This window comes from Nyctereutes procyonoides, unplaced genomic scaffold (genome assembly GCF_905146905.1).
Source record: "Nyctereutes procyonoides isolate TBG_1078 unplaced genomic scaffold, NYPRO_anot_genome, whole genome shotgun sequence".
Lineage (NCBI taxonomy): Eukaryota > Metazoa > Chordata > Mammalia > Carnivora > Canidae > Nyctereutes > Nyctereutes procyonoides.
In genome coordinates, this window is record NW_026575020.1 from 42,088,835 (window position 1) to 42,114,199 (window position 25,365).

At 39.6% G+C, this 25,365-nt stretch overlaps 2 protein-coding genes across 2 annotated transcripts; one reads left to right on the top strand and one right to left on the bottom strand.

Annotated features, from left to right (window-relative positions):
- The first annotated feature begins 21,223 nt into the window (after positions 1-21,223).
- Positions 21,224-21,785, top strand: LOC129512322 (peptidyl-prolyl cis-trans isomerase A-like). The gene has a single exon (XM_055329551.1). The coding sequence runs from the start codon at positions 21,287-21,289 to the stop codon at positions 21,587-21,589; it is 303 nt and encodes a 100-aa protein (XP_055185526.1). The 5' UTR covers positions 21,224-21,286; the 3' UTR covers positions 21,590-21,785.
- A 2,344-nt stretch (positions 21,786-24,129) lies between these two features.
- LOC129516455 (olfactory receptor 1L4-like) lies at positions 24,130-25,154 on the bottom strand. The gene has a single exon (XM_055335872.1). The coding sequence runs from the start codon at positions 25,060-25,062 to the stop codon at positions 24,130-24,132; it is 933 nt and encodes a 310-aa protein (XP_055191847.1). The 5' UTR covers positions 25,063-25,154.
- Between the last annotated feature and the right edge of the window lie 211 nt (positions 25,155-25,365).

The window sequence follows — 25,365 nt, forward strand, 5'->3', positions numbered from 1 at the left end:
TCTCAGATAATTAGTGGCTTGTTGTCATTGTGATTCTGAAGGAGATTGAGGTCGGTAAATAGAGAAGGTTTAGACCTGGGGCCATCCCTGGGGTGCTGGGAAGTGATGTGTGGTGCCATGGAAAGGATTCTAAGAGTGAAGATGCTTGGGTTCTAGTAAGCCAGTGAGTAGTTGTGATTTGGAGAAAACTCAGCCTCTCTTATTTTTGGATTTGTCACCTAGATTTTAGTACCTGTATGGCAGAGTGGGTTCCCTGGAGACTTAAATAAACTTTAAAATATATTCATTAATAATAATAAATTTTAATAAATGTCACCAAATGCCTGTGTGACATTTTACATGTCTTCTTTTTTTAATATGTAGCTCTTCAAGTGAAGTATTTTAGTTTTTGGAGGTGAGGAAAATGAGGCTCCATCTTACGAAATAACTTCCCAAAGTCCCATAACTAGGAAGTGCTGCAGATAAGTTTAAATTCAGGTTTATCTTGCTCCTGTATTCCACACTTCATCTAATTTGTTATGTGGAGATTATACCTAGGAAGTCTTTGATGGCTCCTCTCATTTTTTCCTCCAAGGTGCTAGGCCATCTTCAGATGTTCTACAAATTTATCTAATTTTCCTCCTTTTCTGGTAATCCTACGCTCTTTCTCCATTGGTGAAATGGCTCATTGAGTGTAGGCCATGTCTTCTTTTCAGTTCACTGATGCATCCCCTAAACATCTAGCTCAGGGCCTGGCTCATAGTGTACTTTCAAAACTATTAGTTAAACTACGAAATAATATACCAGGCACATTATTTCTTTTTAAAATGTTTGTGAAGAGTTTAAAAAATAATTCTAAACCAGAATAAGTTCTTGTTGCTATGGTACCAAAAAATAATTTTATTTATTTATTTATTTATTTATTTATTTATTTGTTTATTTTAATAAATTAATTTTTATTGGTGTTAATTTACCAACATACAGAATAACACCCAGTGCTCATCCCGTCAAGTGCCCCCCTCAGTGCCCCACCCCCCGCTCTCCTCCCCTTCCACCACCCCTAGTTCATTTCCCAGAGTTAGGAGTCTTCATGTTCTGTCTTCCTTTCTGATATTTCCCACACATTTCTTCTCCCTTCCCTTATATTCCCTTTCACTATTATTTATATTCCCCAAATGAATGAGACCATATAATGTTTGTCCTTCTCCGATTGACTTATTTCACTCCGCATAATACACAGTTCCATCCACATTGAAGCAAATGGTGGGTATTTGTCATTTCTAATGCCTGAGGAATATTCCATTGTATACATAAACCACATCTTCTTTATCCATTCATCTTTCTTTGTTTTTAATAAATTAATTTTTATTGGTGTTCAGTTTACCAACATACAGAATAACACCCAGTGCTCATCACGTCAAGTGTCCCCCTCCGTGCCCGTCACCCATTCACCCCCACCCCCCGCCCTCCTCCCCCTTCACCACCCCTAGTTCATTTCCCAGAGTTAGAAGTCTTTATGCTCTGTCTCCCTTTCTGATATTTCCCACACATTTCTTCTCCCTTCCCTTATATTCCCCTTCACTATTATTCATATTCCCCAAATGAATGAGAACATACACTGTTTGTCCTTCTCCGATTGACTTACTTCACTCAGCATAATACCCTCCAGTTCCATCCACGTTGAAGCAAATGGTGGGTATTTGTCGTTTCTAATGGCTGAGTAATATTCCATTGTATACATAAACCACATCTTCTTTATCCATTCATCTTTCGATGGACACCGAGGCTCCTTCCACAGTTTGGCTATTGTGGACATTGCTGCTAGAAACATCGGGGTGCGGGTGTCCCGGCGTTTCATTGCATCTGTATCTTTGGGGTAAACCCCAGCAGTGCAATTGCTGGGTCCTAGGGCAGATCTATTTTTAACTCTTTGAGGAACCTCCACACAGTTTTCCAGAGTGGCTGCACCAGTTCACATTCCCACCAACAATGCAAGAGGGTTCCCTTTTCTCCACATCCTCTCCAACATTTGTGGTTTCCTGCCTCGTTAATTATCTCCATTCTCACTGGTGTGAGGTGGTATCTCATTGTGGTTTTGATTTGTATTTCCCTGATGGCAAGTGATGCCGAGCATTTTCTCATGTGTGTGTTGGCCATGTGTATGTCTTCCTCTGTGAGATTTCTGTTCATGTCTTTTGCTCATTTCATGATTGGATTGTTTGTTTTTTTGGTGTTGAGTTTAATAAGTTCTTTATAGATCTTGGAAACTAGCCCTTTATCTGATACGTCATTTGCAAATATCTTCTCCCATTCTGTAGGTTGTCTTTGAGTTTTGTTGACTGTATCCTTTGCTGTGCAAAAGCTTCTTATCTTGATGAAGTCCCAATAGTTCATTTTTGCTTTTGTTTCTTTTGCCTTCGTGGATGTATCTTGCAAGAAGTTACTGTGGCCAGGGTCAAAAAGGGTGTTGCCTGTGTTCTCCTCTAGGATTTTGATGGAATCTTGTCTCACATTTAGATCTTTCATCCATTTTGAGTTTATCTTTGTGTATGGTGCAAGCAAGTGGTCCAATTTCATTCTTCTGCATGTGGATGTCCAATTTTCCCAGCACCATTTATTGAAGAGACTGTCTTTCTTCCAATGGATCGTCTTTCCTCCTTTATCAAATAACCATAAAGTTGACCATAAAGTTCAGGGTCCACTTCTGGGTACTCTATTCTGTTCCATTGATCTATGTGTCTGTTTCTGTGCCAGTACCACACTGTCTTGATGACCACAGCTTTGTAGTACAACCTGAAATCTGGCATTGTGATGCCCCCAGATATGGTTTTCTTTTTTAAAATTCCCCTGGCTATTCGGGGTCTTTTCTGATTCCACACAAATCTTAAAATAATTTGTTCTAACTCTCTCAAGGAAGTCCATGGTATTTTGATAGGGATTGCATTAAACGTGTAAATTGCCCTGGGTAACATTGACATTTTCACGATATTAATTCTGCCAATCCTAGAGCATGGAATATTTTTCTATCTCTTTTGTCTTCCTCAGTTTCTTTCAGAAGTGTTCTATAGTTTTGAGGGTATAGATCCTTTACCTCTTTGGTTAGGTTTATTCCTAGGTATCTTATGCTTTTGGGTGCAATTGTAAATGGGATTGCCTCCTTAATTTCTCTTTCTTCAGTCTCATTGTTAGTGTATAGAAATGCCATTGATTTCTGGGCATTGATTTTGTATCCTACCACACTACCAAATTGCTGTATGAGTTCTAGCAATCTTGGGGCGGAGTCTTTTGGGTTTTCTATTTAGAGTATCATGTCACCAGTGAAGAGGGAGAGTTTGACTTCTTCTTTGCCAATTTGAATGCTTTTAATGTCTTTTTGTTGTTTGACTCCTGAGGCTAGGACTTCCAGTACTATGTTGAATAGCAGTGGTGAGAGTGGACATCCCTGTCTTGTTCCTGATCTTAGGGGAAAGGCTTCCAGTGCTTCCCCATTGAGAATGATATTTGCTGTGGGCTTTTTGTAGATGGCTTTTTTTTTTTTATAGATGGCTTTTAAGATGTTGAGGAATGTTCCCTCTATCCCTACACTCTGAAAAGTGATCAGGAATGGATGCTGTATTTTGTCAAATGCTTTCTCTGCATCTATTGAGAGGATCATATGGTTCTTGTTTTTTCTCTTGCTGATATGATGAATCACATTGATTATTTTACGAGTGTTGAACCAGCTTTGCATCCCGGGGATAAATCCTACTTGGTCATGGTGAATAATCTTCTTAATGTGTTGTTGTATACTATTGGCTAGTATCTTGTTGAGAATTTTTGCATCCATGTTCATCAGGGATATTGGTCTATAATTCTCCTTTTTGGTAGGGTCTTTGTCTGGTTTTGGAATTAAGGTGATGCTGGCCTCATAGAACGAGTTTGGAAGTATTCCATCTCTTTCTATCTTTCCGAACAGCTTTAGTAGAATAGGTATGGTTTCTTCTTTAATATTTGGTAGAATTCACCTGGGAAGCCAACTGGCCCTGGACTTTTATGTCTTGGGAGTTTTTTGATGACTGCTTCAATTTCCTGCCTGGCTATTGGCCTGTTCAGGTTTCCTATTTCTTCCTGCTCCATTTTCGGTAGTTTGTGGTTTTCCAGAGATGCGTCCATTTCTTCTAGATTGCCTAATTTATTGGCGTATAGCTGCTCATAATAATTTTAAAAACCGTTTGTATTTCCTTGGTATTGGTGGTGATATCTTCTTTTTCATTCATGATTTTATTAATTAGAATCTTTTCTCTTTTGTGTTTAATAAGGCTGGCTAATGGTTTATCTATCTTATTAATTCTTTCAAACAACCAACTCCTGGTTTTGTTGATCTGTTCTACAGTTCTTCTGGTCTCTATTTCATTGAGTTCTGTTCAAGTCTTTATTAACTCTCTTCTTCTGCTTGGGTAGGTTTTATTTGCTGTTCTTTCTCCAGTTCCTTTAGGTGCTTGTGTATTTGAGTTTCTTCCAATTTTTGAGGGATGCTTGTATTGCGATGTATTTCCCTCTTAGGACTACTTTTGCTGTATCTCAAAGAATTTGAACGGTTGTATCTTCATTTTCATTAGTTTCCATGAATCTTTTTTATTCTTCTCTAATTTCCTGATTAACCTTTTCATCTTTGAGCAGGATGGTCTTTAACCTCCACGTGTTTGAGTTTCTTCCAAATTTCTTCTTGTGATTGAGTTCAAGTTTCAAAGCCTTATGGTCTGAAAATATGCAGGGGACAATCCCCATCTTTGGGTATCAGTTGAGACTGATTTGTGACCCAGTATGTGGTCTATTCTGGAGAGAGTCCCATGTGTACTTGAGAAGAATGTGTATTCAGTTGTGTTTGGATTAAAGTTCTGTAAATATCTGTGAAATCCATCTGGTCCAGTGTATTATTTAAAGCTCTTGTTTCATTGGAAATTTGTGCTTAGAAGATTTGTCATTTACAGAAAGCACCATGTTGAAATCTCCCGGTATTAGTGTATTATTATCTAAGTATGTCTTAACTTTGGTTATTAATTGATTGACATACTTGGCAGTTCCCACAAACAGGGGGTTAATATATTCATGATTATTAGGTCCTCTTGTTGGATAGATCCTTTAAGTATGATATGGTGTCCCTCTTCATCTCTTACTATAGTCTTTAGGATAAACTTTAATTTGTCTGATATGAGGATTGCTATCCCAGCTTTCTTTTGAGGGCCATTTGAATGGTAAATGGTTCTCCAGCCTTTCATTTTCAGGCTGGAGGTGTCCTTAGGTGTTTTCCAGCATCTTGGCACAATGACATTTGTAAAGCAGATGTCCACCAGGGCCAGACTGGAAAGCAAGAAGTACATGGGGGTGTGGAGGTGGGCATCCATCTGGATGGCTGCAATGATGACTGAGTTGCCAGCCACATTTACCAGATACATGGCTAGGAAGCTGGCAAAGAGCCACCCCTGCTGTTTGGGGTCACTGGTCAGTCCCAGAAAGAGGAATTTAGTCATATGACTCTTGACATTATTATCCTGCCAGCAGAAAATATAAAGGAATGTTAGGCATGTGTCCTGACTTGGAGTCTCCAGTTGTTATAACTTCATATGAATGGTTGGTACAATTGAGAGGAGTATGCATTTTGGTGTCGCAGCTTTCTGGCTTTCCATTCTGCCTCTGTCACTGATTTTTTTGTGCACGAAGTCATCTCCTGAACTTTCATTTCCTTCATCTGTGAAGGCAGAAATTATGAAATTAATTCCTCAGACTATTTTGTTTTGGCCAGGATTTCTCCCTGTTTGGCTACCTAAAAATGGATATCAGTAGATCTTAACTTCTCCTGGAAGAAAAGACAGATATAAATCCTAGAGGTGATATTCTTACCTCCAACCTCTTTAGGGGAAGGTTCCAGAATGGGTTTTGGGTTGGAATAACATATCAGGAGTGTCATAAAACTGGAAAGGCTACCATCCACCCAGAAGGTGAAACTATATGATATGGGGCAAATCACTTTCTGGCAGTGGGATGGCTTCTGTCTGGTTTAAACTTTTTACTTCGTTTAGGTAGGTAGCATTAAATCATAATGGGATTAACAGGTGCTTATCATGACAGTAGGTTAGAGTGGAGTAGAGTCATAGGTGCTTGTCTGATCATGAGAATTATATAAAAGGTGCAGATGATACTGAGAGGACTAGATAGCAAAGTTCCGGGCTTCAGGAACTGGATTCTTACCCATGAAATAGATGCAGAGAAACAAGATCCAGAAGGAACAAAGCAGGATCCCAGTTTGGGAGGAGTTGTGGCTCTGCTCAGCAGTTACAAAGGCAGAAACTCAGCTGCAATGGGACACTGCACGGGGTCTGGCGGACTCAGGGGCTGTTAGGATTATTTGCAGGTGTCTTCCCTTGAACAGCAGCCATCAGTCTGGGAGGTTTCATCTTTCTTGGTGCTTATGAGCAAACCCGCAGCTTGCTGTCGGAACTTGGCAGAGTGAGCCCCTGACTCCAGGACAGTGCCCCATGCTCCGCTCTCTGGAAAAGGGGCGCCATGTGAGCAGCTGCAGTCGCCCGGCTCGGGTGTGTGAGGACCGGAGCCCTGGCCCCGGTGGTGCCCTCAGCCCTCCTCTCAGACCCCTGTAATAAATCCACGTGGTGATGAAAAAAATTATTTTTTAAAATCTCCTACATGCTTTATTGGACTTCAAGGAGTCTTATGAAATAACACAGAAAAACCATGTGAGGGTGTCCAGGGGGTACAAGGCAGTCTTCAGCCTAGCACCCTCCTAAGACCAGCCCCAGGTGCCTGCACCCCAGGCCCAAAATAGGATCCCAGAGTAAAGGCATGGGAAGGAGTGGGGCAAAAGGAAAATACCTTTACAGCCATAGCAAAAACATATACGAGATTGCCAAAGGAAGATCCCAGAACTCTTAATATGTTTACTGGCAGAACAGGGTAGAGCTGTGAGAAGGATATAGTGAGAACGCGTACGTATTTTTTTCAGCTTTGATTTTATATTCTCTACTTCTTTTCTCAGTGTCTCGGAAAAGAGTGGTTCTTTCTGGACACGAGCAGTCTTAGGATGAATTCTGGGTTCTTCACATGTGATGTCTGGCCCAGAGTTGCAGCAGGGACAGTCAATGAAGGCCACATTCTTGAGGGCCCGTGTGCTGGGACCTTTTAGAGACGGCAGTTTTTGAAGCTCTCTATTATTGCTGGTGTTAAACCTGGAGGACTTTTGCTGCTTCTCTTTCTTCACTATGGGCTGAGCAACTGGCACTTTTATTTTGCTGGACACTGTAGGTGGGGGAGCAGCAAGGTTGTTTTTCCTGCTGGAAGTCTCTAATTCTATTATGTCTTGTCCTTCTTTTGAGCTTTTTCCACTTTTCCCTGCTTTTCCATCAGAAATCAATTACCTGCCCTCATGCCCAGGATCAAACCCTGGCTATTAGTCAGAATGACTTGATCCTGAGTCAGTACATTCCTGGCCTTGGGCTCCTAATGTCCACCTTGCCTAGGGTCAGGATTAGTTCCAGAGCAGAACTCGGAGAGATTTGCAGATGTCTGTCAGTGGCTCCTGGTAAAGGGAGAAACAGGTAAGGGATGATAAGTGAGAGGAAGTCTACCCTCAAGGACACTAAGTACCAATGATATTTTTTTCTGATATTAAAATCCTTTGCAGGGATCCCTGGGTGGCGCAGCGGTTTGGCGCCTGCCTTTGGCCCAGGGCGCGATCCTGGAGACCCGGGATCGAATCCCACGTCAGGCTCCCGGTGCATGGAGCCTGCTTCTCCCTCTGCCTGTGTCTCTGCCTCTCTCTCTCCCTCTGTGACTATCATAAATAAATAAAAATTAAAAAAAAATCCTTTGCAATGTTGGAAAGGGCCCATTCTGTCTGCATCTTAGGCATTTTTCTAAGATACAGAAACATGGGCTTCTGAAGCATCTCTTTTTCTCCCAAGTGCTTGGAACTTTGAACCAAAGTGATTTCTTCTACTGGGAAGGGCACAATGATACACCATGGACATGGGGAGGTCCAGGATATCACTTCATTGTGAGCAGGGACCTGTCTGGCTGTTAAACATTGTATCCTCAGCTCACCACCATATTCTTGTAGCAGGTGCCAAATGCAAATGCTGAACACATCAAGAATATTTACATGTGTTAGGCTCTGTATGATGATTTAATCTCTTTAAGAACTCTGGCAGTGTATAGATGAGAAAACTGAATAGTAGATTTATTAGAGATTGCTCAGTAGTTTGTTCAAGATCACAGTTTTAGTAAGTGGTTATATTTCCAACCTAAGCAGTTTAGCCTTAGGGTCTTGTTCTTGGCCATTATTCTATAATTATTACTTCTCTATCTGTTATATATTTGCAAACAGAATAAACTCAGAATGGATAACTTTGACAGCATCTTGAATGGCAGGAGTATGTTGCATTAGTGGCCAGAATTAGATTCTTTGGATCAGGAGAATCAGTGGAAATAGTACAGGCTTGGTTTTAGTCCCTGGTGTAGGGAAACCAGTTGTTTCCCTTGGAAAATCTTTGTGCCTTGTTTATCTTTGACATGGAAAAATGAGAGAGAAGTACAACACCATTTCCATCAGAATATTGTGGGCATCAAATGAAGGAACATATCTGAAGAGTGGTTTCTAAATGAGCAGGTGCTATGTAAGTGGTAATGGTATAGATAACATATAACATAAAGTAACATATGAAGATGGAAAATAATAATCCACATATTTGATATATAGAACCTGGTTTAGTTGGTTAAGACAAAATAAAGTGAAGAAGTAAGTGTGTACGTGTGTGTGTGGAATGGTTGAGGTGATCACTGAAATGAGAGCAAGGTGTAGAACAGGTAGTATTAGAATTTCCTGGTCAGAGAAGGGGAAGGAACAAAGATTCCAGTGGGTTTCCTGATTTATAGGGTCTTTTCTGCAGTAGTGATGGGTAAGTTAAGGGGTCCAATGCTGACAGTCTTCCCATAACCAGGTCACTAAGAGTGTTTTTTTTAAGTTAATATTCTTTTTTTTAATGTTACTTAAATTCAATTATTAACATATAGTGTATTCTTAGTTTCAGAGGTAGAATTCAGTGATTCATCAGTTGCATACAACACCCGGTGCTGATTACATCACATGCCCTCCTTAATGCCCATCACCCAGTTATCCCATTCCCCACCCACCTCCCATCCAACAGCCCTCAGTTTGTTTCCTATAGTTAAGAGTCTCTTATGGTTTGTCTCCCTCTCTGATTTCATCTTATTTTATTTTTCATCCCTTTCCCTATAATCCTGTTTTTTTTTCTTAAATTCTACATATGATTGAAGTCATCTGGTATTTGTCTTTCTCTGATTGACTTATTTTGCTTACAGTTTCAAATAGCTCAGCAAAGCCAGATGACTTTTCTTCAGCCAATATTTTGGACTTACTCAAGTCTTTTGATGTGGACAAGAGACTGGTTTTTTATAGCACCCTCATTCCTATGATTATATCTGTGCATCCTTGGTTCCAGGCAGGCTCATTGCATGCTGAGACAGTGGGAGAAATGAGGACAGCAAGAGGCAAGGGGGCACGATGATGAGGTAGTTGTGTGTGTCATGTAGTGTCAAGGGCCTTGCCCAAGAAGTTTCCAACTACAAAGCAAATGATTGAATTCCTATAGCACAGTAGTAAGAAATCTAATAACCCAGTTAAAAATGGATTAAGGACTTGAATAGATGTTCCTCCAAAGAAGACATACAAATGGCCAACAAGTATGTGAAAAGATGTTTGACATCATTCACCATCAGGGAAACCAGAACCAGAATTGAGGATCATCTCACATCTGTTACCATGACTGTTATCAAAGAAACAAAGACAATGAATGTTGACAACGATGTAGAGAAAAGGAATCCTTCTACGCTGTTGGTGGGAATGTGAATTAGTACAGCCTTTATGGAAAACCTGTATGGAGGTTGTTCAAGAAATAAAAAATAAGGTTACCATATGGACCACTTCTGAGTACATATTCAAAGAAAATGAAATAACTGTTTTGAAGAGATATTAGCACTTCTTTGTTCATTACAGCATTATTCATAGTGGTCAAGGTGTGGAAATAACTGTCTATTGACAGATGAGTGGAATGTATTATATATCTACAATTAAATGCTAGTCAACCTTAAAATGGGAGGAAATTCTGCCAGATGTGACAATGTGGATGAATTTTAAGGACATTATGCTAAGCAAATTAAGGCAGCCACAGAAAAACAAATACTTCATGATTCCACTTATATGATATATCTAAAATAGTCAAATACATAGAATCAGAAAGTGGAATGGTAGTTTCCAGAGGCAGCTGGGGGCAGTGGGGAGTTACTAATCAAAGGACATCAAGTTTCAGGTAAGCAAGATGAATAAGCTCTAGATATGTGTTATATAACATGGGTTTTATAGTCAGTAATAATATTGTTCACTTAAATATTTGTGGAGGGTAGATCTCATATTAAGTGTTCTTACCACAATAAAATAAAAACTTTTTTTTAAAAGGAAACAAAATAATGACAGCAGAGAGGGGATTGAGGAGAGTATTACAGGCCCTCTCAATCTCAGGGTCATGTGGGGTGTGACTGGGTTGGGTTCAACTGCAAACTCTACTGAGTCTGGCCTAGGATTGAGGGCTCTGAGATCAGACAGTCCTGGGTTCAAGTCCTAGCCATACTGGGTTTTGGCAGAGTGATTTGGGTAAGCTGCTACCTTAGTTTTCTGATTTAGAAAACAAGAATTATTATTTTTATTTTTAAATATTTTATTTATTCATGAGAGACACAGAGAGGCAGAGACATAGGCAGAGGGAGAAGCAGGCTCCCTGTGGGGAGCCTGATGCAGAAATCAATCTCAGGCCCCTAGGATCACACCCCGAGCCAAAGGCAGATGCTCAACAGCCGAGCCACCTGGGCATCCTGAAAACAAGAATTATGTAATAGGATCTGCCTCTAGACAGTTATGAGGATTCTCATAATATGCATATAAATCAGTAATTTAAGTGGGACAGAATAAACTCCTGATAAATTCCAGCTGTAATTATTTCTGTTCTTTAACACTATTTAATGGATTTCTGTATGTAAGCCTTAGGAAACTGGCACATAACCAATATTCAATAAGTGCCCAAAGAAATATACAGTGATCTAAATAATCTCAGAGCCAGAAGAAAACTCAGAGATCATCCCTTCCAAACCACCACCCAGGAGAGGGAATTTCCAGTTGCCCTGATGGTGGTCATCCAGCTTAAATACACCTAGTACAGTGAACTCACTGCCTTCCAATTTTTACCTTAGAGTTATAATGAGCTATAGTTACATTTTTGGTATTAAAACCAAGTCAAGAATTCTAAACCTCACACTCCCAATACCCTTTCTTAACTGATTTCAGTTATAACAAGTGACCACAATTTTGCTTTTCTTTTACTTATGGAATTATTGATTTGTTAAGCATTCAGTAAGCACTCTCTGAGTGCCAGCAGTCATGGTAGGTCCTGGGGACACAGAGGTGGACAGATATCAAGTCACCCTATAGACGTTTGAAGAGAGTGACCATGTCTTCCTGATCTTCACTTTTCCATATCAACTATCTCCTGCCTCCTCTAGCCTGTCCCCCAGGACACAGCCTCAAGTTCTTCCCATCTCTAGTCACCCTCTTCCTCCAGCCCATGACTGATACTCCCATGTGACAGACATGTCACCAGCGAGTCAGAGTGTGAATGGGGACTCTGAAGTCTCAGGATCTTCCTCTTAACCCAGAAAAATTCTGCTTTCTTTTATTTTTTACATTCTTAAAATTTAAATTCAATTTGCCAACATACAGTATAACACCCAGTGTTCATCCCATCAAGTGCCATCCTCAATGCCCATCACCCAGTTACTCCATCTCCCCACCTACCTCCCCTTCCACAACCCTTTGTTCATTTCCCAGAGTTAGGAGTCTCTCATGGTTTGTCTCCCTCTCTAATTTTTCCCCACTCAGTTCCCCTCCTTTCCTCTATAGTCCCTTTCACTATTTCTTTTATTTCCATATGAGTGAAACCATATTGTCCTTCTGCGATTGACTTACTTCACTCAGCATAATACCCTCCAGTTTTACTGTGGTTTTCTAACAGTTTTGTATTTGACATTCAATAAACTGTTCACATTGAGATTATACAGGTAGGCATGTTTTGACCATTAGTGCGTATATGGCTTTGAAACCCTCATCAAGGTCAAGATAATGAACATATTTCAAGTAAGTTTCTCATATCTCCCTATAAACAAAAAATTAATAATAGAATTACCATATGATACAGTAATGTACTGCTGGGTATATACCCAAAGAAAACAAAACACCAATTTGAAAAGATATGTGCACCTATGTTTATTGCAACATTATTTACAGTAGTCAGGATATGGGATATGGAAACAACCCAAGTATTCATCTATAGATGAATAAAGAAAAAGTGGTATATATACACCATGGAATAATATTCAGCCATAAAGATTCTGCTTTCATGTGCTTTGCAGATTTAAAAAAGATAATTTTGAAGATAAAAATATTAAAACTGAAATTCTAAGCTACATGATCAATTTGCCCAGGGCCAAATAAAGCACAAAGAAGGAAGTTGGTCATTTATGTATTTATTATATTGAGGTATAGTTAACACACAATGTTACAATAGTTTCAAGCACAGAACATAGTGATTCACAAACTCTATACAGTGGTGGGTGCTATGCTCACAGTGTAGGTGCCATATTACACCTACACCTCACCAGTTACATTGTCACTACAATACCATTGACTATGATCCCTATGCTGTACCTTTCATTCTCCTGACTTATTCATTCCATAATGGAAACCTGTATCTCCCACTCCCTTTCACCCATTTTGCTCTTCCCCCTACTCCTCTCCCCTCTGGTAATCATTTGTTCTCTTTATTTCTAAGTCTTTTTCTGATTGTTTGTTTTGCTTTGGATTCCACATGTAAGTGAAATCATATGGTATCTGTCTTTCTCTTTCTTTTCTTTTTTTTTTGTCTTTTTTTTGTCTTTCTCTTTCTGATGTATTTCACTTACTATAATACCCTATAGGTTCATCCATGTCCCAAATGGCAAGAGCTCATCCATTTTTATGGTTAAGTAATATTTCATTGTGTATAGATACCACATGGAAATTGGCTATTTAATACTGCACTGTGAGTTCACAGCAGAGATGGTGTGAATGCCCAGTTTTTCAGAATTTTCCTCCCTTACCCTTCTCTTCTTTCAGCCATTCCTGCATCCTGTGTCCCATGCTGCTCTGAAGTTGGAGTAAGGCCACTGATGTGGGTTGTCTTTAGAGCAGGACTGGCTCTGGGGACACTGTGAAGCTGGGCTGGGATAACAGAGGCTGGAGTTTTACCCCTCAGCATCCATGCAGCCACACCATTTCTTTGAAAGCATTAATCTCTTTGCTTGGAATCTCACACATTCATAGCAAATCCTCCTCTTCCTCCTCCTCCTTTCTTCTTCTTCTTCTTCTTCTTCTTCTTCTTCTTCTTCTTCTTCTTCTTCTTCTTCTTCTTCCTTCTTCTTCTTCTTTCTTCTTCTTCTTCTTCTTCTTCTTCTTCTTCTTCTTCTTCTTCTTCTTCTTCTTCTTCTGAAGGAAAACAGAGGCACGTGGAGGAGTCTGAGACAAAAAAAAAATCATGGAGGCAGAGTGGTAAGAGTCACATGACCTGGCTTGCAGTCTTACCTATGGCATTAACATGTTGCATGTAATTGGGCAACTCATTTTCCTTCTCTGTAAAAATGAATGTATTTGTAAGTTGCTGACACTCTAGGTTAGAAACATCTAGGCTGGGTATGGTTGGGGATACCAGTTACTTACTCAGGTAAGGGATGATGACTTCAAGTGGCCTTTGGAGGATCCAAATACCTTTTCCTCAGTCTTGATGTCCTTGGAATATAGAAAGAATGTTCATATCAGGCCATGAAAAGGAAAAAAAAAAAACCACCTTCTGGTGAGAGGTGTCAAGACCTGCAATGTTGGGTATGTGGGACATGTGCAGTTGTTATTTCAGTCTAGAGATAAGATTATCAGCAACTGAGGTGGCCACTTTTCTGTTTCCTTTAGAGAGGTGACCCCTCATTGTAGTCCCAGGCACTGGAATCATGAGTCTTTCTTTCATCCCCAACTATCCACCACCTTTCTTCTTCAGGTTCCATCAGATATTAAGGGATAGGATGTGTGCTTTGAACTATCTGTCCTGTACCTGACCTCACCACAAGGAGGTAGACAGCCTCCCCAGACACCAACCCTAGGGAACTCATTAAACACCATGTCTGGGAGAGAAGTAGAGATCTCTCAGTAGAGACCAAGGAAACTCAGACTGCCATAGCAGTGTTTTTCTTAGATCTGCAAATAATTAGTCACTTGGAAACCACTGTTCTCCTTTCTGTCTCTATGAGTTCCACTATTCTAAGTACCCCATATAATTGGACTCATACAGGTTTGTCCTTTCATATCTGGCTCCTATCTTTGAGCCTCATCCATGCTGGAGCATCTTGGATTCATCCATTTTTAAGGTTAAAGTGCAGTTCTGCAGTCCGGATGTTAACTCATTCTTAATGTTTTAGCCAAATCCTTAATTCAATGAGTTGCTGTACCAGAAAATGACAGTGTCATTATTCATTTTACTAACTTTTCATCCTGTTGGCATTCAGCAGTATCAACTGAAACAGGCTTTATTTATCTCTCAGCTACTATGTATTTGTCTCTCAACTACTATGTATACCTCTCCAGCCATTGCAATATGATTAGTTACCCTGTAAGGTGCTTTTGTGTCTTTTCAATTTCTAGTTTGAAACACTGGCAAAAGCAATTTTTGACTTTTTTTATTGTCATAAAATATACACAGCACCATTTTTGATTCATGGGGTGCTCCTAATGCCCATGTTTAAACTATTCACTTTCTTTTTCTATGAACTCAGAACAGTTGAGACTCAAAATGATGTTACAACGTAACTGGCACCAATATACTGCTTGAAAACACTGTTTCATATGCCACAGGAGGCTGTTATTAACATTTATAAAGCCAAGGAAAAGATGGCTTCATCATTTTTTCATTTATTTATAGGTTTGCCCAATTTCTTTGGAATAAAGTTTTCTCATGATTCAGAGAACTAGGTAATATGCCAGTTTTGTTTGTTTTAGTGACATTAAGTGTAGATAGTGCAGCCAGTGGGGTGAGAAAGTGAATCTTTGTATCTCTTTCTTTTAAACCAATGATCCATTGTTCAGCATAAGAAAATGTGAGCAAAATTAACTTTATCTCAGCACATATTGACTAATCTACATTCTCAGCTCTACTCTAGCCTCAATGGAAAAGAAAATCAAATGAGAAATGTATTTCCTGAGAAATATTCATACTGTTTTCTATGGTGGCTGCACCACTTTAAAAAAATAAAGATTATATATATATATATATATATAATCTTACCTATATCTTATTTATTTTATAAATAAAATATATTTAAAATATATAAAATATTTTAAAATATTTTTAAAATATTTTAAAATATAAAATATTATATATATATATATATCTTTATTTTTTTAGAGCATGAGTGGAGGGAGGAGCAGAGGGGGAGCAGACTCCCTGCTGAGCTCCATGTAGGGCTTGATTTCTTGGCCCCAAGATCACAACCTGGGCTGGAATCAAGAGTCAGTTGCCAGGGGGATCCCTGGGTGGCTCAGCAGTTTAGAGCCTGCCTTTGGTCCAGGGCACAATCCTGGAGTCCCGGGATTGAGTCCCACATCAGGCTCCCTGCATGGAGCCTGCTTCTCCCTCTGCCTGTGTCTCTGCCTCTCTCTATCTCTCTGTCTATCATAAATAAATAAATAAATAAATAAATAAATAAATAAATAAATAAATAAACCTTTTTTAAAAAAGAAGAGTCAGTTGCCTAACCAACTGAGTTATTCTGGTGCCCCAAGCATTTGACATTCTTATTGATAGTGCACAGGGTCCACCTTCTCCACATCCTCACCATTGCTTGTTATTTTCTGTTTTTTTTTTTTTTTTTTTTTTTTTTTGGCCATCCTAACAGGTGTGAGGTATTGTTTCATTGTGGCTTTCATTGACCTGTCCCTGTCCCATTTACCTATCCCCAATGCTGTTTTTTTTTTTTAATGTAATTTTTAGAAAATTCCAGTATAGCAACCATGCAGTGTTATATTAGTTTCGGGTGTACAATATAGTGATTCGACACCTCTATATATGACTCACGGCCCATCATAAGTGTGCTCTTAATCCCTTTTGCCTACTTCACCCATCCCTCCACTCACCTCCCCTCTGGCAACCACCAGTTTGTCTTCTGTATTTAAGAGTCTGGTTTTTTTTTTAAGATTTTATTTATTTATTTTAGAGAGACAGAAGAGAGTGTAAACAGGGGGAGAGAATTTTCAGCAGACTCTGTGCTGAACACAGAGTTGGATGTGAGGCTTTATCCCATGATCCTGAGATCATGACCTGAGACAAAATCAAGAGTTTGATGTCAAACTGAACGAGCTACTCAGGTGTCCCCTGCCTTTTAAAAAAGATTTATTTTATTTATTTGAGAGACACAGAAAGGAAGAGTGTAGATGGGGGCAAAGGCAGAGAGGAAGTAGATTCCCTGCTGAACTCAGAGTGAGACATGGAGCTCCATCTTCCAATCAAGGGAAATCATGACTTGAGCAGAAACCAAGTAGTTGGTCACTTAACCAACTGAGCCACATAGGAACCACAAGAATCTGTGTGGTTTTTTTTTTTGTTTGTCTCTTTTTTCCTTGTTTGTTTTGTTTCTTAAATTCCACATATAAGGGAAATCATATGGTAATTTGTCCTTCTCTGGCTGACTTATTTCACTTAGCATTATATCCTCTAGATCCATCCATGTTGTTGCAACTGGCAAGATTTCATTCGATTTTGTGGCTGAATCTATCTATCTATCTATCTATCTATCTATCTATCTATCTATCATCTATCCACACATTCCACATCATCTTTGTATATTTATTTATTGTTAAACACTTGGGCTGTTTCCATAATTTGACTATTGTAAACAATGCTGCAGTTAACATGGAGGTTCATATATCTTTTCAAATTAGTGTTTTTGCATCCTTTGGATAAATACCCAGTAGTGGAATTACTTGATCATATGGTTCTTTTATTTTAAAATTTTTGAGGAGGGGATCCCTGGGTGGCGCAGCGGTTTGGCGCCTGCCTTTGGCCCAGGGCCCGATCCTGGAGACCCGGGATCGAATCCCACATCAGGCTCCTGGTGCATGGAGCCTGCTTCTCCCTCTGCCTGTGTCTCTGCCTCTCTCTCTGTGTGTGTGTGACTATCATAAATAAATAAAAATTTAAAAAATAAAATAAAATTTTTGAGGAACTTCCATACTGTTTTCCACAGTGGTTGCACCAGTTTGCATTTCTTTTTTTTTTTTAAGATTTTATTTATTTATTCATGAAAGGCAGAGAGAGAGAGAGAGAGAGAGAGAGAGAGAGAGAGAGAGAAAAGCAGTCTCCATGCAGGGAGCCTGATGTGGGACTCGATCCTGGGACTCCAGGATCACTCCCCAGGGTGAAGTCAGGTGCTAAACCGCTGCACCATCCAGGGATCCCCACCAGTTTGCATTTCTACCAACAGTGCAAGAGGGCTACTTTTTCTCTACATCCTTGCCAAAATTTGTTGTTTCTTGTGTTGTTGATTGTAGCCATTCTTACAGGTGTAAGGTGATATTTCATTGTGGTTTTGATTTGCATTTTCCTGATTATCAGTGATGTTGAGCATCTTTTCATGTGTTTGTTGGCCTATGGATGTCTTCCTCAGGGAAATGTCTATTCATGTCTTCTGCCCACTTCCTGACTAGATTATTTGTTTTTTGGGTGTTGAGTTTTATAAGTTCTGAACAGATTTTAGATAATAACAGATATGTCATTTGCGAATATATTCTCCCATTTTGTAGATTGTCTTTTAGTTTTGTTGATTGTTTCCTTTGCTGTGCAGAAGCTTTTTATTTTGATGCAATCCCAATATTTTATTTTTGCTTTTATTTTGCTTGCCTCAGGAGACAAACATAGAAAAATGTTGCTATAACTAATGTCAGGGAAATTACTACCTATGCTCTCTTCTAGGATTTTGAATGGATTCCTGTCTACATTTAGGTCTGTAATCCATTTTGAGTTTGTTTTTGCATATGGTGAAAGAAAGTGGTCCAGCTTCATTCCTTTGCATATTGCTGTCCAGTTTTCCCAACACCATTTGTTAAAAAGATTGTCTTCTCCCCATTGTATATACTTGCCTCCTTTGTTGTAGATAAATTGACCATATAATCATGGGTTTCTTTCTGGGCTCTCTATTCTGTTCCATTGATCTATGTGTCTGTTTTTGTGTCAGTACCATACTGGGTTTTCTTTTGTACCATACTGTTTTTATTACTAAGGCTTTGTAGAACATCTTGAAAGCTGCGATTGTGATACCTTCAGTTCTGTTTTTCTTTTTCAAAGTTGCTTTGGCTATTTGGGGACTTTTGTGGTTCCATTCAAATTTTAGTAATGTTTGTTCTAGTTCTGTGAAAAATGCTTTTGGTATTTTGACAAGGACTGCATTGAATCTATAGAACACTTTGGGTAGTATGGGCATTTTAACAACATTTTTTATTCTGACCCATAAACGTGGGAGGTGTTTCCTTTTGTGTCATCTTCAATTTCTTCCATAATGGCTAACAATCTTGAGCATCTTTTCATATATTTGTTGGCCATTTGTATGTCTTCTTTGGAGAAATGCTATTCAAATTCATAGCCCATTTTAAAGTCAGATAACTTGGTTTTTTTTTTTTACTACCGAATTATAGAAAAATACAATTTTCCTACAATATATCTTAAAATGGGTTAATCTCTTAATCTAATAGATTATCAGATATGTTTTGAAAATCTTTTCTTCTATTCCACAGGTTGCCTTTTTCTGCTCTGATTGTTTTGTTTGCTTTGTAGAATTTTTTTAGTGTGATATATTCCAACTTGTCCAGCTTTGCTTTTGTTGCCTGTGCTTTTGGTATCATATCCAAGAAATCACTGCCAACATCAATGTCAAGGAGCTTTTCCTATAGTTTTATTCTAAGATTTTTATGTTTTCAGGACCTACATTTAAGTCTTTAATCAATTTCAAGTTGGTTTGAGTGAGTAGTATAAGAAAAGGGTCCAATTTCATTCTTTTGCATATGGATACCTAGTTTTTGTAACATCACTTGTTGAAGAGACTGTCCTTTCCTCATTATATATTTTTGATGCCTTTGTTTAAAATTGGTTGATTGTATAGATTTGAGTCTGTATCTGGCTTTCTGTTCTGTTCCATTAGTCTTTACGTCAGGACAATACTATTTTGATATTGTTGCTTTGTAATATATTTTGAAATGAAATGTAAGCATTCTACTTTGTTTTATATTCTCAAGACTGTTTTGCTATTTGGGATTCTTTGTACTTTCATATGAATTTTAGATTTCCTTTATTTATGGCTGTATATGTCACTGAAACTTTAGGACTTTAATAGGGATTGGATTGAATCTGTAGATCACTTTGGTTAGAATGGTATTTTAACAATACTTAGTCTTCCAATCCATAAACAGGTGATTTTTCCATTTATTTGGGACCTTCTTTAGTTTGTTTCATTAAATGTTTTTGTTTCCAATATTTAAGTCTTTCATCTTGTTGGTTGAGTTTATTCATAAGTAACTTATTCTTTCTGATGTTACTAGTGAGGTACTTTACCTATTTCCTTTTAAACTGTTCATCCTAAGTATACAGAATCACAACTGAGTCCTTAATCCCCATCAGTCTCCTTTCTATTCCTCCATTGCAGCTTCATTAACAATGTCACTAATGACCTTCATGTCATTAAAGTCAATGGACAATCTTCCAGGCTTTTTTTTTTTAAAGATTTTATTTATTTATTCATGAGAGATACAGAGAGAGAGGCAGGCAGAAATACAGGCAGAGGGAGAAGCAGGCTCCATGCAGGGAGCCCGACGCAGGACTCGATCCTGGGTCTCCAGGATAACACCCTGGGCCGAAGGCAGGTGCAAAACCGCTGAGCCACCCAGGGATCCCCCCTTCCAGGCTTATTTTGCTTAAACTCTCTTCATATTTTATGTTAGCAATTACAGCCTCTTGAAGCTTCTTCTATTCTTGAATTATATGACTACTCTTTTTTTGTCTTCTTTGCTAATACCTTCTCTATCAGACTTTTCAATGTCAGAAATACTCATCAGTCTTCCCTAGGTCCTCCTTGGCATTCATATTTCATAAGCTTCCTAGTTTATATCACTCACTCTGATTAACAGGCAAAATTTGCTCAAAGAACTAAATTTTTGTTAGTTTCACATTGAGCAAAATCTCCAGCATTTACATATACGTAATGAGGTTGCAGTAGAAGGACCCAGTACATTTCCTTGCATAGTTTCTTCATTAAAGAACATGCTTCTAGTAATATTCCACTATTGTATTCACTAGCCTTGTAGACATCTATCTATATGGTGAGAGGAGGAGCTGTCAAGAGGTTTCCTGGGCCACTCCCAAGGGCAATGGAGAAGCATATCTAGGCAAGATGTGCAGAAGGGCTGCTTAGACCTTGCTCTGAGTATATGTACTTTCAGAAGGGATTTATTTCATTCTAACCAATATTTATTGGCAAATTTCCAAGTTCACCCTAGGTTCTTTTGTTTGGAGAGCAAAACTTTGATTAAAGTCCTTTGATATTATCTGCCCATCAGCTCACTTCTTCTGAAGGGTGGTAGGATATCTTATGGAAAGTGCCTCCTGAAAAATGAGTGGGAAATATCAGAAAGGGAGACAGAACATGAGAGACTCCTAACTCTGGGAAACAAACAAGTGGTGGTTTGGGCGGGGGGTGGGGGGTGGGGGTGACTAGGTGATGGGCACTGAGGGGGGCACTTGATGGGATGAGCAGTGGGTGTTATTCTATTTGTTGGCAAATTGAGCTCCAAAAAAAAAAGAAAGTGCCTCCTCTTTTGATAGACAGTACTCTAGCTGTGACTTAAAAAAGTTAGGACTCAACTGGGGGACAGATTTTTTTCTTTAATATTTATTTATTTGAGAGAGAGCATAAGCACGGGGTGGGGTGAAGGAGAAGTAGGCCCCTTGCTGAGCAGAGAGCCCCACATGTGGCTTGATCCCAAGATTCTGGGATCAACGCTCTGAGTACTGGAGAGAAGGGATTCGGTTACAAAGGTTCCTGCTTTCACAGGATTATCCCGGGATTTATGTGCCAGGGTGGGGACTTCACCCATCACAATGGCACTGGCGGCAAGCCCATCTACGGGGAGAAGTTTGATGACAAGAACTTCATCCTGAAGCACACAAGGCCTGGCATTTTGTCCATGGCCAATGCTGGACCCAACACAAACGGTTCCCAGTTTTTCATCTGCACCGCCAAGACTGAGTGGTTGGATGGCAAGCATGTGGTCTTTGGCAAGGTCAAGGAGAGCATGAACATCATGGAAGCCATGGAGCGATTCGGGTCCAGGAATGGCAAGACCAGCATCGCCGACTGTGGACAGATCTGATGAATCTAACTCCTGTTTTATCTGAACTTCCAGACCGTTCCTTTAGCTCAGGAGAGCGCCCCTCCACCCCCACCTGCCTGATATAGCCCAGTCTCCGCACTCTCACTGCAGTTCTGCGGGCTCCGTGGTTCCTTTCCCCAGGTCTAGCTGGATTGCAGAGTTCAGTTTATGATGATGAAATAAAATCTAAACCACACACACAAAAAAATCCCAGAATCTTGGGATCATGACCTGAGCTGAAGGCAGATGCTTAACCGACTGAGCCACCCACGTGCCCCTTGGGGACAGATCTGTAACACTTTCAGCACAACATATATCTCATGTCTCTTGTTATCTAGTATTCCCTTTAGTGTGAACTTTAGGGAATTTAGGAGATTACTTGTTGACAATGGGTTGTGGTCACAAGTGGTGAGTGACATCTAGACCAAAGAATTTAGATGCCAGTGCAAAATCTTCAGGTTTTGCTCAGCTTCTGAGAGAGTGATGATTAATATTTACAATGGTATCTGCTCTATCAGCTTTGGTCCTAAGTGTTTAAAATAAGCAGCACTCTCATGCTTTTCAGTGGTGAACATGCAATGTCAATATGAAATCTTTGGTATCAAGGTTCAAGGATTTTGACATCGTTTCCTCATACAACCTAGCTTATCCTGACTGACACATTGCCTTTTTCCAGGATATAAAGGGAATTTCAGTGAGGATCATGGCCATGTGGCTAAAGGGAGAAGCAAGGGGGAAGAGAAAAGGAGTCAAGTGTTGAGATTTCTCTGTGAGGACTCTTTGTAAATCTTTTTTTTTTTTTTTGATAAGGATAAAGAAAGTCTAATTTCTTTATTATATGGATTTGACAAGAAGGGGAGAGGAAAGATTTTTTTCTGTTTTCCTCCATTTTCCCATGTGAATTTTTTTCAGTCACCCTTACAGTCTATACCTGTCAATTCTCTAGAAAATTGCTATTTCAAATGCATTGTGGTGCCTGTTAGCTCAACTGCAAATGGTCACTTTCTCTTTTCTGCAAATTTTCACTTCTCTTTTTTGGGGTACTAGTAGGACTGAAGAAAAATCAAGAAAAGAATTTCTAATTAATGCAGCACTAAAGCTGACCAGAAACATCACAAATCTAACCTATTTATCATAGGTTAGAGAGGGTCTGAGTGGCAGACCCTCAACATTGCTTTGAAGATTCTTCTGTCTTTTCAGTCTTATTCTCTCTGTTCTCAAACTGAACAAGCCTCACAGGGCTTTCCACTATCCCTCAACACATTGTAGTCTTTATGCCTCTTCCTATTTATGTGGTTCAGACTATTTGCAATGTTCTGCCCATTACCTGCTGTATTGAAATTTCATCTGTCCAAATCAATCCATCCTTAAGGATAATCTTAGATCATTATTCCAAGAAGTCTTTCCCAATTCCCTACAAGTTCCTGTATCTTCTTATTCTCAAAACCAAAAAGACTTTCTTGAGTACTAGGGAAAGTCAAACTCATAGAAGAGGTATTTGGAGATAGCTTTATTCAACTTCAAGATAGCTTCATTTATATGGGTGGTAAATTGTTTTTCTGAAACGTGGATTCCAGGCAGCACTTGGCCTGTGTTTGCACATGTAATTGGTCAAGGTCATTGATAGAAACCCAAACCCTTTCCCCCAATCTCCCCTCAAGTCAGCTACTCAGGAACATTAGTAATTCTTTTTCCTGGGTACAGCTGGTCTATTGGAATTCTTCTGTCACCAAACTAAAGCCAAATAGGGTACATAGAACATGTTGGAACATAGCAAATGAAGTTGACATATATTTAAATGTATTTAAATCCTCAATACCCCATTTCCTTCATGTTTAGCAACTCATGTTTTATGCTATACAAATCAGAAGTTAGGAGAGAAAGTTGCTAATACTTTTGTCTTTGAGCTTATTGCTTATTTTCATATTTGATGTACCCCCAAAAGTCATTTGTTTTCACAGCATCCCCAGCCTCTTTAAGCTTCATCATAGAAATATAACTTATTTATAAAATTATTTTTATATTTGGTTGAAAGTACTTTGTATAAAATAGCTATATAAAAACATTTTAAGCTGTAAAAAAAGAGAAACTAACTGTTCTATCTTCTAGATCAAGGCTCTTATTGCTTTTATTTTATTTTATTTTCCATTTTATTTTATTTATTTTATTTTAGTTTTTTTTAATAAGTTAATTTTTATTGGTGTTCAATTTACCAACATACAGAATAACACCCAGTGCTCATCCCGTCAAGTGTCCCCCTCAGTGCCCGTCACCCATTCACCCCCACCCCTCGCCCTCCTCCCCTTCCACCACCCCTAGTTCATTTCCCAGAGTTAGGAGTCTTTATGTTCTGTCTCCCTTTCTGATATTTCCCACACATTTCTTCTCCCTTCCCTTATATTCCCTTTCACTCTTATTGCTTTTATATACTATCTTCTATGGCCTCTTTGGGTGCCCTGTTACAAATAGGTAAAAGGGAAAGATAATGTGATCATTTTTAGGTCACCTCCCAATTAAGGTGTTCCACCTATTTGCTCTTTCTATGAGTGAATTCTGTCCCTCAATTTAATCAAACCCCTCTTCACATCTTTGTTCCTCAGGCTATAGATGAAGGGGTTCAGCATGGGTGTCACTACTGTGTACATAATTGTGGCTACCCGGTCCTTCACCACTGAGTACATGGACAGGGGCCTAAAGTAGACATAGATGACACTCCCATAGAACAAAGCCACTACAGTGAGGTGGGAGCCACAGGTAGAGAAGGCCTTCCACTTCCCGGCTACAGAGGGAATTCTGAGCACAGTGATGATGATTCGCAGGTAGGAGAAGAGGATGCACAGGAAGGGGGTTGTGATGACGGCCAGGGTCTCAGTCATGACCACAATCTGGTTGGAGGATGTGTCAGAGCAGGATAGCTTTAGTACAGGTTGGGTATCACAAAAAAAGTGCTTAATGACATGAGAGGCACAGAAGGACAGGCGGGACATGAGTAGCACTCGGAGCAGGGAGTGCAGGTGGGAGATGGTGCAAGAGCCCAGCAACATGAGGAGACAACGCCGTGGGTTCACGACCCTTTCATAGTGGAAGGGGTTGCAGATGGCTACCAGCCTATCTATGGCCATAGAGGCCAGAAGGTAACTGTCAGTATTTCCAAAGGCCATGAAGAAATACATCTGGATCAGGCAACCCACAAAGGAGATAACCTTGGTCTCTGATAGTAGGTTTGCCAGCATGTTGGGCATAATCACTGTTGTGAAGCAGATATCTGTGAAGGACAAGTTGCTGAGGAAAAAGTACATAGGAGTATGGAGTCGGGAGTCAGACTGGATAACCAAGATGATGAGTACATTGCCCACGACAGTGACCAGGTACATGATGAGGAAGATGGCAAAGAGTGGTTTCTGTAGCTGAGGACTGGAAGAGATGCCCAGGAGGACAAAGCCTGATTCGCTGCTATAGTTCTTTTGTTCCATGTCTGTGCCTTTGTGGACGGGGTGTGGAGAAGCAGTTGGAGAGACGTAAAGGGGAATTTCATCAAGTCAGCTTCTTCCCCAAACTCTAGCCTATGAAAAGAATCCCTCTGCTTTGCTAGAATTTTAAAGAACATTTACTTTAAGAAACAACTATTTGTTGGATAACTGAATTTAAATTTTAAAAAAAGAGGGCACCTGGGTGGCTCAGTGGTTGAGCATCTGCCTTTGGCTCTGGTCATGTCCCTGGGGTCCTGTGATCGAGTCCCACATCAGGCTTCCAGCAGGGAGCCTGCTTCTCCCTCT

Bases quoted from the DNA above. Each gene is read 5' to 3' on its own strand.
- LOC129516455 (XM_055335872.1), bottom strand. From the start codon at position 25,062: ATGGAACAAAAGAACTATAGCAGCGAATCAGGCTTTGTCCTCCTGGGC.
- LOC129512322 (XM_055329551.1), top strand. From the start codon at position 21,287: ATGTGCCAGGGTGGGGACTTCACCCATCACAATGGCACTGGCGGCAAG.